Source organism: Quercus suber, unplaced genomic scaffold (assembly GCF_002906115.3).
Source record: "Quercus suber isolate HL8 unplaced genomic scaffold, Cork oak 2.0 scaffold_1068, whole genome shotgun sequence".
Lineage (NCBI taxonomy): Eukaryota > Viridiplantae > Streptophyta > Magnoliopsida > Fagales > Fagaceae > Quercus > Quercus suber.
Genome location: NW_027070474.1, coordinates 37,638 through 55,360, shown reverse-complemented (window position 1 = coordinate 55,360; position 17,723 = coordinate 37,638). Strand labels below are relative to the sequence as shown.

Below are 17,723 nucleotides of genomic sequence, written 5' to 3'. Positions count from 1 at the left end.
AAAAAAAAAAAAACAAAAGCCAAAAAATAAAAGTGAGATTAGAATTTAGTAGAAAGGAAACCAGAGAGAGAGAGAGAGAGATTTAAGTCTTGATAAAAGGGATAAAGGGGCGAAAAATAGGAAAAGAAAAACAAAAGTGAAAACGTTGGGCTTGGGCTTAATGTTCCTATTTTATAGTAAAAAAAAAAAATTCGTGTCTTTATTTTTTATATATAATTTTTATTTAGAAAATCTAATTTATAAGTGGCTAAAGTAATTTGAAAATTAGCATGAGAGTGACCATATTTTGTAGGTAATGTTTTAGTAAGAGTTAGAGATGTATTTTTACCATGTTATCATTTAGTTTTGTTTCTACTTAAACAATAGGGGTGTAGGGACATTTTTGAACTAAAAAAATGAGGATCCCAAACAAGACAGGCCCTTTAAATAGCAGTATAGAAAACTAATTTAAACATTTAATTGAAGAAGAATATCTAATCTAATGATGGATTTGTTAAAATTCATATCCAATAAAAAAATTAGTGAACGATATAATATTACTTCAAATAATCTCATCCCTTTTTATTATTATTATTGTAGGGTCTGTTTTTGTAGCTCAACCCAAAGGATATGGGTTAAAGGCCCAACGAACCCAGAATAATGAATTTGTAGAAAGTGGGTAAAAGAGCTGGGCTGGTTATGAAGCACAGAATAGTTGGCTAGGTTACGTGCAGTGATGATAACATGAACTAATGCTTGAACAACTCCATGCATGAATGTCCGAAGAGATGTTTTATTAAGTGAGCAGTGATTACAGCATTCAGAGCTACAGTAAAGCTTTTCTCTCCCTTTTTCTCTCTCTTCTCTGTTTTTCATTATCAGGGACCCTTCTTCTTTATATAGCATTCCCTCCTATCATCTCCATCGTCCACCTGTTCTTCATCCGCGCATCTACTCAAGTGCATGTCACGTCATGTGTTTACTTTAGTTCTTTGTGAGTGGCGGTAGCTAAGGTTGCACTGTTCAGGGGTCTTCTCCACATAAATGCGGCCAGAAAAGCTGTTACAGCGCATTAAATGCGGTGGTAGCAGCTTTTCCTTTAGATATTTTTCTTTAGTTCTGATCATCTCTGGATCTACTCAGAACTTATCATTATCATTGAGATTGTTAGGAAGGTTATTCGAGTCTTCCACACGTTTGTTTGATCAAGGCTATGTGTGGCCGAGGAGTAGGAAGTCCTTGGACCAGCAGTGACCTCTTCGGACGGTATTCCCCCTTTACTTCTGGGCTTCCTGCCTTCATATGGGCCGTCCCAACCACCTATTGCTCATCGGAAATATAATAGTCCTTAACAGGGCGCCCCGGGCCCATTAAGTAGCTCTGGGCTTTTACCCCCCAACAATTATTATTATTATTATTATTAGGGTTGTAATAAACTTATAATAAGAGTTTTGAGTATTTTTTATTTGATTATTTATTTTATACATCAACCCATTTTTATTTGAGTTTTTATTTTTATTTTTTATGTATGCTTTGTCAAATAAAAAAAAAAATTCATTTTTTTGGAATATGCATCTAATAGAAATAAATTCAAAATTAGTTTTTTAAGGGAATATACCTTATCCAATTATAAGTCAATTTTCTATACCCAAAAATAATAATTACGGAACTAAATATAATTAAAATCAATTATATTACTCTTATCTTAACAAACCAACTTCTATGGCATGCTAGACATCCCCTAAACTTATTTAAGTGATGCGACTTTTGTTATTCTAAGCATGTGTGTACGTGTGTATTGTTGTTTTTCGATTGAAGACGGCAACATTTACCTTCTTGGGGTGTATCTCTCTTTCACAATCCGTACTTGTTGATGTGCAATGCTTGAGAGTTGATAACAGCTAGAGCAGAAGCTTAGGGCTATGAGAATGGGTGGTGGGTGGAGGAGGAGGAGGCAATGAAGAGAGTGGAGGAAGAGGAGGAGAAGTGCGGTAGTGAGAATCGTTTTGTGAGTTTTGGTGTTGGGTTAGAGTTGCTAAAGAAGAAACAAGAAAGTGAAGGAGATGGAGTTGACTAAGAGAGGTGAGTTTTGGGTGTGACTGTCTTAGGATTTGGAGATTTTTGAGTATGGGAAGAAGATGAAATAATAGAGAGAGAGAGAGAGAGAGAGAGAGAGAGAGAGGTTGTTGCATGGAAGTTTTTTTTATTAAAAAAAAAAAAACTATGAAGAGGAGGAGAAGTGCGGTAGTGAGAATCGTTTTGTGAGTTTTGGTGTTGGGTTAGAGTTGCTAAAGAAGAAACAAGAAAGTGAAGGAGATGGAGTTGACTAAGAGAGGTGAGTTTTGGGTGTGACTGTCTTAGGATTTGGAGATTTTTGAGTATGGGAAGAAGATGAAATAATAGAGAGAGAGAGAGAGAGAGAGAGAGAGAGAGAGGTTGTTGCATGGAAGTTTTTTTTATTAAAAAAAAAAAAACTAAAAAGGTACTACATTTATCAATAAAATTACCCACTTTTTATTAAAAACACACACTTATAATTTTAAAAATCAGACCGGACTGGTGAGTTCAATTGAGAATCAGTCATTAGTTCAGTTTGGTAAAAAACCCCAAATCGGCAAATAATTTGTCAAAATCGGAAATCAATTTCTTTTCCAGTTTTTTTAGTGTACCATTTTTAAAACCATGCATATATATAAAGAGGAAACAAACAAAAAAAAATGAGAGAAAGAAGACAGAAAGAAGAGAAATGACACCAAAACACACTTATCAAAATAGAAGAGAAATGGTTTGAAACTTACTTTTGGTTGGGTTTGTTTGTTAATATCTTTGTCGGTATTTTTGTGTTAGGATGGGTTCAGTAGAGTACTATCTCAATCTCAAATGTTATGATAGTAAGATATGAAAACGTCGGTGATTTGTTCATTGTTTGTATCAGGACTCTTAGTTCAAGTGTTTTTAGTAAATCGATTTTGAATATTCTAGATGGTGTAACATGTGAAAAACACATTACAGTATTAGTCAAATTTCCTTAACAACCGTGGCTTTAGTCACTATTTCTTATGCCCAGCAAACCCAAAAAGAGTTTAGGATACAATCCAGCTCCTTATATCCATGATTTGGTTCAACTTCCAGAAACTTAAGAAGTCTATGGTTTTCTTCAAGGGATTGTGTAAAACAATAAAACCTACCAAATAATATCAGACGATAATTAACTATTGTTAGTTTGGTATGATAAACCACATGTTTGAAATCTTATAGAACCAACTTATTAAAGAATTAAATACAGTTTGAAGTTTGATTGTGTAAAATTGAAACTTAACTAAACTGCATGCTGATTTGGGTGAAAAAAAAAAGTTCTTTAAATTGTTAAATTACAAATTGTCCAAAAAGGCTTAAATCATTTAATCTAATACTCTCCCTTCATGTATGGACCATCTGAAATCCCCTTATTAAGTGATGCCCAACGCATGAAAGTTTTGCTAATGAGAGGTAAGATGGAGATAAGGGATTGAATTCAAGACCTCTTACTCTGACATTATATAAAATTACAGATTGTCCTAAAAACTGAAACTATTAAGAAATAGTAAATCTAATCATTTAATCTAACATAAGTAACTTAGTAATCGATTTCTATATGTTTTTTGCATCAACAAACTTGAGTGTGGCATAGGTAATTCACAAATTGCTCGGTACAAAATTTTATGTATTTGGTATTAATATGAAGTATGAACCTTTTTAGTATTTACCATATATTAAATTTTGAACGTTTTGTCAGTCATTTCTTAAGAAATGGAAGAAAGCATGTGAATGGACAAAGTCATTTCTTAAGGCATGGAAGGAAGCATGTGAATGGACAAGAAGGGTTAGGTTTTGGATCCATTGGGAACATGCAAGGTGAACTGTAAAATTTGAGAATCCATGCAGATGCAAGGGTCCAATAGCCTTTGTGATTAATGTGTATCTCAAGGCTCCTACTGAACCATCCATATTTATCACTCAGAACTGGATAAATTTTCAATATATTAACAATTTGACAGTGAGCGGTGGTGGCATCTTGGATGGTCAAAGAAAGTAGGCTTGGCCTTACATTGACTGCCACAAGAATAAGTAATTAGAATAGCGAAAGGGAAAAAAAAAATAGTTAAGACAAGTGGAAGTGAAAAATAGGCTAGTACATTTGTGTTCTATCAAGTGACTTTTTGGGTGTAATTTTTTGCTAAATTTTTTGCTAATCTAAATAGGCCCAAGGTTTCTGTACTTTCTACATTTTTATGATTCCATCTTCCCCCACACCCCCCCTGTGACTGCCACAAGAATAAGTAATTAGAATAGCGAAAGGGAAAAAAAAAATACTTAAGACCCTTTTTTTTTTTTTTTTTTTGTGGCTATTGGTTGATAACTAGCTTCAAATTCTCTTAACCATGCACGAAACTTCCTTGTAAAATTCTGCCTCTTAGAGGTAGGATGCAATCTACTTTGTAAAAGTTTGCACCTTGAGAAGTACATTCGGAAGCATAACAACAGCAAAGAAAGCTTTAAAAAAATCACTTTGTTTTATGCTTGACAAATTTTTAGCAATGTGTTAAAATAAAGTGAGTTTTTTTTTTTTAATTAAAATAAAAAATACGTTTGCATTGTTGAGAGGAAGAGAGAGATTTGACGAATACAAACTTTCACTGAATTTTTAATTCAATTATCTTATGTGGTGGATTGTGAGTAGTAGAGAGAAATGATGCGTCTGTGTAAAAGTAACAAACAGCTAGTCACAATCTGGCATATAGAATAATTGTAGAAAAAGTTGTAGTTCAAGAAATTTTATTTTTAATGATTTTACTAAGATAGAGTCACCTTAAAAACTTTGAAGTTTCTAATTTGGCATTAACCTATCGGTGAATTTTTATTTGTTATTGATTTTTCTAAGGTGGGGTTAACCTTAAAAATCTTAAAGCTTGTTTTACACCATAGGTTACAAACTTTTCAAAATTTGCTAACCTCAAATATATTTCAGTACAGGTCATCATACAATATATTATACATTCAAAGATTCAACGCCATCAAAGTTCATGAGAACATTTCCAGTGACAATGTTCAACTTAACAACAAGAGTCAGCAGGACCATCTCTGGAGACAATTGCAATGTATCTAACGATTGAGTAAAACATCAGTACACAAGGAGTGGTTAATTTAAAATCATATCTCCCCCCTGTAACCACCAGACCCAAAGTAGTCCCTTCTAGAGCTGGAAATAGCCATGCTCTTCTGATGTTCCAATTTCGGGCAATCCTTAATACGGTGACCAAGTCCACCACAATATGCACAGCCCTTAACCCCACTTGCATTGGCAACTAAATCCGCATCTTCCATTGGATCATTTAGCTCAGCCAACACTGGTGGAATCCTCTGCTTCGCTTCTTGCAAGAGATGTTTCAGATCAAGAAGTGTCGTCTCACTTTGATTCTTGTTTATAAACGTTGTGGCAATGCCAGTCTTGCCACATCTTCCGGTTCGTCCAATCCTATGAACATAGTTTTCAATTTCAGCTGGCATGTCATAATTGATGACATGTTGAATATCGGGAAAATCCAATCCCTTTGACGCAACATCAGTTGCAACCAAGACATCTTTCTTTCCTGCCTTGAAGGATGAAATAGCATACTCTCTCTCCTCCTGATCTTTGCCTCCATGAATGGCCACTGCTTCGACTCCTTTCAGGAGTAGGTATTCATGAATGTCATCCACATCAGCCTTGTTTTCACAGAATATTAAAACAGGAGGTGGAGTTTTCTGTAGACATTCAAGGAGGTAAACGATCTTAGCTTCTTGCTTCACATATTCTACTTCCTGAATCACATCAAGATTTGCCGCTCCTGCCCTTCCCACATTAACTGTAACAGGTTTTACCAGAGCACTTCTGGCAAAGTTCTGAATCTTGGTGGGCATGGTGGCAGAAAATAGGAGAGTCTGTCGTTGAGCTTTAAAATGGTCAAATACTTCTCTTATATCATCTTCGAAGCCCAAATCAACTAATCTATCCGCCTCATCTAAAGTTAGATACCTGCAGAAAAAGTAGTGTTAATATTATAATTCAAAAAACAAGCTGGACACTATAGAAAAGTTACACACATGCATCTTAAACCCGCAACTTTACCCTCCGCAGTTAGAAACAATGGTTTGAGACACCATTTTAGCTAGAGCTTATTGGAAGGTTGACATTTATATATAACTGCATTCAAAATAATCTAAAAAGTAACTTGGTCTTCAAAATCATGTTACAGTACATACCAGCAGTTATCAACCACTTGTTAGGAAATATCACTCACTCAGTTATCAACATTTAAAATTTTTTATCCAAACAAAGATTGAATGATTCTGGAAAGCAACCAGGCAACAGAAAATTTTGCCTCCAAAGAGAAGAAAATGAAGCATATCAACGTGGATTCAAAATAATTCTACCAAAAATTACTTTCTACAAAGGTATTTCAAGAGGAGGAAATTGAAACATAATGTTGTCGTACTACTTTGCTGCCAGATAGGTTACATGATGATGGCCAAACAACCCCATTACCAATGTGAACGTGGGAGCAATTATAAATATAATAATAGTATAAATTCTGAAGGACAGCCTAATAATTGACTGTTCTATAAGAATTATGGAATTGATAGTACTTACCTGCAATTGTCAAGGCTCATTTTTTTCTTTGCCAACATATCCTTCAACCTTCCAGGAGTGGCAACAACAATATGAACACCTTTCTTCACAATCTCTAACTGAGATCTCATATCGACTCCACCTATACAAAGCAAAGGTCTCAGTTCTGGGTAACCAGCCTCTCTCATGGGAGTCAAAAACTCTTCTACCACTTCATAAGTCTGCCTCGCAAGCTCTCTTGACGGGCATATTATCAAACCAAATGGCCCCTCTCCTGGAACAATAGGCATAATAATCTCCTCCTGCAGTGCTACCATAATCATTGGCAGCACAAAAACCAATGTCTTGCCTGAGCCTGTGAATGCAATACCAATCATATCCCTCCCAGACAAAATCACAGGAAGACCTTGCACCTGAATGGGAGTTGGACGTACAATACCCTTGGCCTTTAACATCTTCAAAATTGGTTCTGGAAACCTCATATTCTTAAAATCCTTAATTGGTGGGGGTATATCTAGACCATCAACTATAATGTGCCACTGCTTCCGAATTGCATCACATTCATTTTTTGACATCCTTCTAACAGGCAAAGGTGGCTTCCATCCCGTCAACAAAGGTTCTGTATAAGTAATCCCCTTTGCCAATTCACGAACAGACATTAAAGTTTTCCGATCTGATAAGTGCTCAATCATTTCCTTCTCTTGTTGCACAATCTGCTCAGTAGGACTAATCTCCGGTTGCTCTCGCTTCAATTGCGATGCTTTTACAAGAAGGCTTGGTTTGTTCTCAGCAAGTTTTGATTTCTCCATCTCTTCTTCAAGGGAAGAAGACTTCCCTTTGCGCTGAAGAATCTTCTGTGCTTCCATGGCCCTACGCTTTGCCACGGGAATATATTCAACATAATCATCTTCTTCTTCCATGTTATCAGTTCCTGTTGCACAAAAAATTTTTAAATAAGAAAATTTTGAATTCTTATGATACAAATTTTTTTTTTTTTTTTTTTTTTTTTGGAAGAAAAAAAGAAGAAGAAGAAGAAGAAAGGACTACATATTCGATTATTTAAGCATGTAAAACTATAGCAACAAGTTTTATTTACCAATTTTAAATCAGTTTTATGACTGAATGACTAGAGAAGTGAAATGAATATGTTACTAATAACTTGTTATATACTATAAATATACAAAAAAGGCAGTAGAGCCGAACCAACCTTATACGTGAAGCCCTTATTAGAATAAAAAATTACATTTGCACAGTTGATACAGGATCTTTAAGAATTCAGCACTATACTAGATTTCTTGATGAGTTCTTGAAGGGTTCTTGAATAAGGATTGATGTTTAAGGGTTGAAGGTTATGGTTGTTTTGGGCTGAAACAGGATAGAACAGGAAATATAATAATAAAACACTAGGCAATCACACCAAACCTAAAAGCCTAAAATAAGGGGCTGGATTTTAATTAGAATCAAGGTAGTCAAAAGTGAAAGCCAACCTTAAGGCGCCAAGGAATTGTATTGCTCGAGGCCTGAGGCGACAAAAGGCGCTAGCCCAAGTAAAGTGAGACTCGAAATTCTAAATATATTTACTATACATATACAACTTAAATCATATGTACCTAGTATACTGAAATATTATAATAAAGTGTTTTTAAATGTGTTGCATGAAAAATTAGGTCTATCAAATGATTTCAAAATAGGACAACCAAAAGATTGAACTTTAGTGGATTCTATGCATGCAAGAACAAGTTAATCGGGCAACCAAACAATACTAAGAATCCTTTGAATGAATGATTGATAAACTTCAATTGATATTTGATCCAAAGAGAAAATATACAAAAACAAGTACCCAACTGCAGTTCTGAAAGAAATATAAAAGCTAGCAACAAAGCATTCAATTTGATGAACTATTTGTTGCACCATGGTCTTTGTTTGAAACGAGTGTTAATTTCCTGAAATTCTAAGAGAACTTTTCACAAACACCTTTCGTGCCCCTTTTCCCACTGAACCCATATATCAGCCTAAACACACAAAAAAACCAACAACCCCTTCAAAGACAAAAACAAGAACCCAAACCCAACTGCAGTTTTGAATGAAAAATATAAAACCCCAGATTTGGGTTGAGGTTATAAACCCCAATTCTCAATTCTGCACAGCTCAACTCTCTTCAACCATAACTAACACACAGAAAAAACACCCCAAATCCAGTAATGGCAGGAAAAAGCGAAAGAGAGTTGAAGAGAAGAAAAAGAGAACTCACCGTCGGCGTCACCACCGCCTTGGATCTGATGGGTTCACGATAAGCCGCTGGGTTTTGAGTTCACGATGAGTAGAAGAGAAAATCTGGGTTTTGGGTTTTGGGTTTGTTTGCTGTGGACCTGTGGTTGAGTTTGGGAATTGTGATGTGAAACGATGTCGTTGGTTTGATTGTGTTTTATTTTGTGTTTTTGCTTGGGCAAAATAAACACGTGGTGGTGTGAGTGTCACTTAAAAGCCAAAACTAACCAAGAGTGTGTTTTTGCTAAGTGTGTTTTTGCTAACGGATGAAACTTCAAGGGTTAAAATTAAAATTCTCTAACTTCAAGCGTAAAATTCAAGCAACTCTAGTGTATTTTGCAATTTATCCCTAAAAAGTATTAAACTATTAATTATGTAAAAAAAAAAATTAATGGAATAAAAAAAGTGTTAATTATATGTAAAGGTTAAATAACACTATCGTTTCAATAAAATAAAAATGAAAAGTATAAATTATATGTGAAGGTTAAATAAAATATTTTACTAATATTATCTTCTTAATTTTTTTTTTTTTGAGAAAATTCACCGTCGGCGTCACCACCGCCTTGGATCTGATGGGTTCACGATAAGCCGCTGGGTTTTGAGTTCACGATGAGTAGAAGAGAAAATCTGGGTTTTGGGTTTTGGGTTTGTTTGCTGTGGACCTGTGGTTGAGTTTGGGAATTGTGATGTGAAACGATGTCGTTGGTTTGATTGTGTTTTATTTTGTGTTTTTTCTTGGGCAAAATAAACACGTGGTGGTGTGAGTGTCACTTTAAAGCCAAAACTAACCAAGACTGTGTTTTTGCTAACGGATGAAACTTCAAGGGTTAAAATTAAAATTCTCTAACTTCAAACGTAAAATTCAAGCAGCTCTAGTGTATTTTGCAATTTATCCCTAAAAAGTATTAAACTATTAATTATGTAAAAAAAAAAATTAATGGAATAAAAAAGTATTAATTATATGTAAAGGTTAAATAACACTATCGTTTCAATAAAATAAAAATGAAAAGTATAAATTATATGTGAAGGTTAAAGGTTAAATAAAATATTTTACTAATATTATCTTCTTAATTTTTTTTTTTGAGAAAATTCTTTATAATTGTTGAGTGACTTGAAACTTTAATAGAGTTTTACTTTAAAGTAAATCAAATATCTTTAATAATTAATGTGAGAGGACAAAAACACTTTAGTTTGACAAAGTGTAATGTACACATATATTGAATCATTTTGTGCAACACTGCAAGCATACAGTGTGTAAGTTTTACTATATTAGAACACAAAATTATGATCTATAATCAAAATAACAAAAAAATAAATATATTAAAATTTAGGTAAAAATGCAAATTACACCGTTAAGTTTGGGACTTTAAATTTTACACTTTAAAATTTTAGAATTTGAAATTTACCATTTAAAATTATATTCCATTTGCATCAACAGTCTCTCTGTCTATATTTTCCGTTAAGTGTAACATAAGTTTTAATTATTTAAAAAAAAAATCTTAGGCAACAAAAAATCTAGATGGAATATTGAACATGAATGACAAGCTTAACACTTGACAAAAAATCTATATGGAAGGGTTGCTGATACAAATAGAATATTGATTCAAGAGGTAAAATTCAAATTCTAAAATTTTAGAGTCTAAAATCTAAAAATTCCCAAAATTTAGGGTGTAGTTTGCACTTTAGCCTAAATTTTATTTTAAACTTCTGGTAATATAATTTTATTTGAATTAGAATTATAATTTTTTTTTAATGATTTAAGTAATAGAGTTTACATAGAGTAAACTATCCTAACAATTAATAAGTCTTAAAATTTTTAATCTCTTTTTTTTTTTTTTCTTCTACTTCTTTCAAGTAGTCAATAAATATTAGACTAGTTTGGTTTTACGGTTCAGGCACAAAAACGATGGTATGTTGTCACCAATTATAGGAAGGATTTCTCCAAACAAAAAAAAATTATAGGAAGGAAAGCCACATGAAATGACTAATATATATATATATATATAAACCGGAAAGAAAATCCAATTAGATTTCAAATTAAAAGTAAATTAGTCTAATTTTGTGTCATGTGTCCCATCTAATTTAAATTTTTAAATTTTTGTGCCAAATTAATTAATTTGGTCTGAAAATTGGAATTCAATTAGAGTTTAATTTTACGTCATGTGTCTCATCTAATGTAAGTTTTTTAATTTTCGTGCTAAGTGAGTTAATTTAATATAAGAAACAATGAGTTCAATATAAACCATAAAAAACCTAATCATATATATATATATATAACCAATACTTAGAGAAAATTTAATTAGATTCAAAATTGAATTTTGCTTTGTTAGCTTTCTGTACAAATTAAATTATTTAGATTTTTATTGTTATTTTTTCTCTGAACTAATGGGCATATTTTTTATACTCTTTCTATTTAGATATTTTGTATATTAGGATCTTAAATGTAACAAATTGTAATTGAGTTGAACGATTTCATGCACCTATTCCCATTCAATTTAGAAGATACTATTGGATTAATTTATTCTTTTATATTTTTGTATTGTATTTAGTAAAATTCATGAACAGTGATTGTGAATTGATATTGTATATGTAGTATCCAATAGTAATTTTTAAAATTATATACATAATAATAGTGTAATGAGAAACTTGGTGTAGCCAATATCATGAAAAATGCAAGAAACAACTATTTTAGTACCTTCAAATGTCCTAGTTGAACTAATATTCTATATTTTTTATAACCCAAGCTAATATCAATAATACCACTATAATTCAGCATTCTCGTACGTAATAGTCTTAAAATTTTTAATCTCTTTTTTTTTTTCTTCTACTTCTTTCAAGTAGTCAATAAATATTAGACTAGTTTGGTTTTACGGTTCAGGCACAAAAACGATGGTATGTTGTCACCAATTATAGGAAGGATTTCTCCAAACAAAAAAAAATTATAGGAAGGAAAGCCACATGAAATGACTAATATATATATATATAAACCGGAAAGAAAATCCAATTAGATTTCAAATTAAAAGTCAATTAGTCTAATTTTGCGTCATGTATCCCATCTAATTTAAATTTTTAAATTTTTGTGCCAAATTAATTAATTTGGTCTGAAAATTGGAATTCAATTAGAGTTTAATTTTACGTCATGTGTCTCATCTAATGTAAGTTTTTTAATTTTCGTGCCAAGTGAGTTAATTTAATATAAGAAACAATGAGTTCAATATAAACCATAAAAAATCTAATCATATATATATATATAACCAATACTTAGAGAAAATTTAATTAGATTCAAAATTGAATTTTGCTTTGTTAGCTTTCTGTACAAATTAAATTATTTAGATTTTTATTGTTATTTTTTATCTGAACTAATGGGCATATTTTTTATACTCTTTCTATTTAGATATTTTGTATATTAGGATCTTAAATATAACAAATTGTAATTGAGTTGAACGATTTCATGCACCTATTCCCATTCAATTTAGAAGATACTATTGGATTAATTTATTCTTTTATATTTTTGTGTTGTATTTAGTAAAATTCATGAACAGTGATTGTGAATTGATATTGTATATGTAGTATCCAATAGTAATTTTTAAAATTATATACATAATAATAGTGTAATGAGAAACTTGGTGTAGCCAATATCATGAAAAATGCAAGCAGCAACTATTTTAGTACCTTCAAATGTCCTAGTTGAACTAATATTCTATATTTTTTATAACCCAAGCTAATATCAATAACACCACTATAATTCAGCATTCTCGTACGTAAGCACGGGTTACATACTAGTGAGGATAATAGGACATCTCCTAATTTCTCGCTCCATCTAAACATCAACACTTGTCTCAAATTCAATAAAATTGTACCCTACCATTGTGCATCCTTGGCACGATGGTCATTCCACAGGAATGAGTGCTTGTGGGGTGTAGGGGATAAAAGCCAGAGCTTAAGTTTTCAAGGGAGAGTTTCACACACATATATACTTAAATTAGATTAGAGTAAAATTTCTATCTTGTATTAAAAAACAATAATAAAAAAATAAAATTATACCCTAACATAAACTAAACATTGTAAAATTCATATTTATACACCCAGTTTCTTCCCTAGTTATTACTCTTCTTTTTTACGAGCTTCCCTAGTTACTTCTTTAAGCACCTCAACAAATTAAGCAATATAAGCTTAATTGAAGAACCAAATTCCATAAAAGACTAAAAATCAACACTGAGCATTAATGCAACTCAAATTACAGGAGACCTTTTACCTTGGAATTAAGCCACAAATCCCCAGTTCATAAAAGTTATAAAAAAAAAAAAAAAAAAAAAAAAAAAAAAAAAAAAAAAAACGTAGATTCTCGTTGAATTGACCCGTATTCAACAGAGTTAATTTCTGTTGGAAAAACTGGTTTTGCATCTCATACAAAACCCACAGCAAAGTAACACAAGAATCTACTTCATTCATAAGAGATAACATGTAACCTTGAATTTTAGAACAAATAAGAGAAAGCATTCCTTGGTGCAGTAAAATTCAAAAACAAGACTTGAGAATATCTTCAATCTTCATCCCAATTCCACATTGTGTCCAAGATGAGTAGTCTCTCAATTAATTCTTATGTACGTTAATTTTCCTTTGGAAAAGTGTATTTCCAAGATTTTGTAGAGAAAAATTGTTTTCTCTTCTTTTAATTATACGTACGTTTTAATTGTTTTGGCAGTTACTTTATTTAATAACTCTTATTAAATAAATAACTGATTATCTAATTGGATTAGCCTTTTGGGCCAACCAAATTGGGCTTAAGTGAGTGGCTTGAGATGAGACCAAAGGGACTAATAAGATTCTAGCTCCAATGGGTTTCAGATTTATCTGTCAACTCTTGATAAGCCCAAAGTTACCATTAATTATATAACAAGTACTACTATGGAAATATAATTGCACCCTGGTCCTTATTAATAAATTATATCCCAAGACTCTAATATGATATCATTTGACCCCTTCATAAAATATCCATAGTGAACAAAGTTATAATAAATTGTCACTTTGTAAACAATTATTTTATTCCTTGAGTACTCTGATTTAATCTTTTAGTTATTTATATTTATAAAGTGGCCGGCCCTGAATAACTAGTTTCATTAAATTTATCTCGGGGATATTTCGTGTCTCTATAGAAAGAGATTATAGATTCCATCTTAAGAATATGTGTTCCCTCAATACTACATGTGGTTACCTAACATACTGAGGTTTTGACCGTTAAATTAGATCTCACTCCTGATATATCAAAGTAACCTACATTTCATGATCGAGTTCACTATCCTCTCAAAATTAAGAGTATATAAAATTAGAAGTTGTGAGATTAATTATTCATATAACAGTTGTTAATTGAAAAATTAATCTCACAGTGGTCCAGTTCAATATGTTTTACACATTTAAGATATATCAACACATCAACTAGAAATCTCCACTTCCATGATCAAGATCAACCATCTTAGTAGATGCGTTATAGTCTTCGTAGATGAAACGCCCAATTTCATCACCGACTACGAACTATATTTTGAGTTTACAAGAAACTTGTGATTTATATCTTCTGTAACTAAATTACATAAATCATATATAATGCATCTCAAGGACAATGTTAATGTCCAATTAGTTCATTTACAAATAGTCTCATATAATTAAACAATTTAATTATTTATAACATGCCAGTAAATTGAATTTTAGGGCACATACCCTAACAATTTCATACCAAAGGTCATTTCAATTTGGTCAAAGAAACAAAATATTTCAGTAATGGTTGATATAGGTGATTGTTTCAGGGTTATCACTACTCGTGTATATATTTGTATTTTTTTTATCTTGATAAATATATTATTTATAATCCACATATTTTATAAGTTCAAATATTAGCTCGAATACATTAACACCCAATGTATTAGGTTAAATAACATGTTTTTTTTAATTTCTTAAAAAAAAATTAAATTATTTATTAGTAGTGTACCAGCTAAAAATCCTAGGAAAAAAAAAAGCTGATACAATTTGGTATTTTATTCTGTACATTTTAAAGGAATTCCAGTGTATAATGATCCAATGAAAAGCGCTAGCGATATTTGCACTATATCCCAAAATGACTATTCTAGTCACAATTGAGGCTCCTTAAAGCTTAGATCAACCCAGATTATGCATTATGTAGGACTCAGCACATGCTGAATATCGAAATGTAATAACCCAAGGAAAAAGCACTAGTCATATTTGCGCTATATCCCAAAATGACTAATTTAGTCACAATTGAGTCTCCTTAAAGCCTAGATAAACCCAATATATGTTTGATGTAGGACTCAGGACACACCATATCCATTCAAATCTTAGGCATCAGAATCTAAGCCACTTAAATTGTTTGTGTCCTCGTTAGGTCCACTTTGTAAGGTAGTGTCTTTGAGCCTACACACGAGGTTATTGGGCCCACTTTGATATCATTTGTAACAACCCAAGGAAATTTCATAGTCACATATGTGCTATATACTCCAAAAAAATAGTCTAGTCACAACTGAGACTCCTTGCGATTATTAATAAAGTTTAGATCAACCCAATATATGCTTGATGTGGGACTCACATCCTACTACACTCATTTGGGATAAGATCCCCAATAATTGAATCATTTAATTTCCTTCAATTTTTATTTAGATGTAAGACTTGTGAAATTTAAAAATCAAATAAATATCAATCAAATAAATATCGTGTGTCATACATCCAGCTAAAAATAAAAAGGAAATTTGAGGAGTTAATTAGAAGGGGTCATTTCTCACAACATATCAACTTCAAAAGTGGATAAGAATAATCAAAATAAAAAAAAAATTGATAAAGAATAAAAAAAAAAAAATTATACGTTAACATGTGTACTTTAGATAATTAAGTTATATCCTTTATCCAATATTTTTTTTTTATTGATAAGTATTTTTCTTTTAAGAAGTTATTTGGTTGTAGGATTACAATAAAAGTAAAAGTCTTAGTACATGTGGCAATTAACTAGGATATCCACTTTAGTGAAACCATAGCTCTAAGACCTAATTTTTATTATATATAATTGAATATGATTTTCTTTTAGAAAGAGATTTAATTTCAAAATTTGGGTAATTTTAAAAAGAAAAAGGTGAATGTTATTTATTTATTTTTAAATCTATCAGTTATAATGGGGAGAGGATTTGAATCTTGGTGGACATTTTCATTAGACTAGTTGAATTACAAAACTATTGAAAAATGTGAATTCATGAACGTGTTAAGAGTATTAGAATTGAACTCTAGATAATAAAAGGAAAAAAAATATACAACTGCTAGCCAATATTGCACGCACTCTCTTACACCAATACCTGTCTGTTGATTTTACCAATGAAGGCTAAACGGTCTTGGTTTATTTGTTTGTGAATAAAATAGAATAGTAAAAAAAAAAAAAAAATAGTTAAGACAAGTGGAAGTGAAAAATAGGACAGTACATTTGTTTTGTTTTTTTCAAGTGATTTTTTGAGTTTAATTTGTCTAAAATTTTAGCTAATCTAATGTGAATTTTCTAAGGCCAACGTGTCTTAATGCTTTCGTGTTGGCTACTTCATGTTTGACATTCAAGTTATTTCTTTGACTAAATTATGAACTATGATTTCTGTACTTCATGTTTGACATTCAAGTTATTTTTTTGTTTTTGTATTGTTTAGAAAATAGCTTTGGGTACATTTTAATTTTAAACATAGTAATGCTATTTTTGAAATGAGTAGATTAAATTTTTACATTATCAATAATTTAAAAAATATATCAAATTGGTTGGTAATTCAAGTATTCATTATTCAACTATAAATAACACATTTAAAAGAAACTTAACATGCAAATATGAAAGAGCCCTTCATTCAATCAATTTTAATATATATATATATACACACACACATAAATTATGAACTATGATTTCTGTACTTCATGTTTGACATTCAAGTTATTTTTTTGTTTTTGTATTGTTTAGAAAATAGCTTTGGGTACATTTTAATTTTAAACATAGTAATGCTATTTTTGAAATGAGTAGATTAAATTTTTACATTATCAATAATTTAAAAAATATATCAAATTGGTTGGTAATTCAAGTATTCATTATTCAACTATAAATAACACATTTAAAAGAAACTTAACATGCAAATATGAAAGAGCCCTTCATTCAATCAATTTTAATATATATATATATACACACACACACACATACACGCACACACATACTAGCCTTATCACACACGCTTTGCGCATGCAATGAAGTTTTTTTTTTTGGTCTAATGTCATAATTTCCCTTTTAATTTTTTTTTTTTTGGTATAAGTTTGTTTTTGAAGACATGGATTAGTAGGAGAGTGTCATATTTTGTAGACATTTTAAGTGGAGTTGGAAATATATTTTTATCGAGTTGTCCTCAAATTGTTACTATTAAAAGTAAAGTTTAAGGGTATTTCTGAACCACATAAAAATCTAGTCTAAAGAAAAGAATTCTCTTTTATATATATATATATATATGAGTTGGATTCAAGTTACACCTAGTGTAACTCTAAGTAATATTACACCACTCAATATTTTTTAATTGTATGTAAATTTTGATAAATTCACCGTTAGATTAAATTATCTTTGTATATTCTCCATCCTTGCAAAATTTCAAGATGTTCAAAGATTAATAGCTATGTCATCAATCAATTGTTTAAATTCAAGTTTTTGTAATTTAAAATAATGCATAAAAAATGAGTTTACAGATCGAATGGTAAATAACATCCAATTGACATAAAAATTGGCATGAATGTTAAGTACATATAAGACATATAATTCAAC

General features: G+C 31.1%; 1 protein-coding gene across 1 annotated transcript; it reads right to left on the bottom strand.

Moving 5' to 3' along the window:
• Nucleotides 1-4,945: 4,945 nt before the first annotated feature.
• Nucleotides 4,946-9,051, bottom strand: LOC112007565 (DEAD-box ATP-dependent RNA helicase 35). The gene is made up of 3 exons (XM_065769157.1): nt 8,880-9,051; nt 6,650-7,559; nt 4,946-6,034 (listed from the first exon to the last, which is right to left on the bottom strand). The coding sequence occupies exons 2-3, from the start codon at nt 7,546-7,548 to the stop codon at nt 5,170-5,172; spliced, it is 1,764 nt and encodes a 587-aa protein (XP_065625229.1). The 5' UTR covers nt 7,549-7,559; nt 8,880-9,051; the 3' UTR covers nt 4,946-5,169.
• Nucleotides 9,052-17,723: the final 8,672 nt, after the last annotated feature.

What these genes read in the sequence shown, in the direction of transcription:
- LOC112007565 (XM_065769157.1), bottom strand. Translation starts at nt 7,548, where the DNA reads ATGGAAGAAGAAGATGATTATGTTGAATATATTCCCGTGGCAAAGCGT. An exon ending in ATGAGCCTTGACAATTGCAG is followed by an intron (nt 6,035 to 6,649) that starts GTAAGTACTATC and finishes CTTTTTCTGCAG; the next exon opens with GTATCTAACTTTAGATGAGG.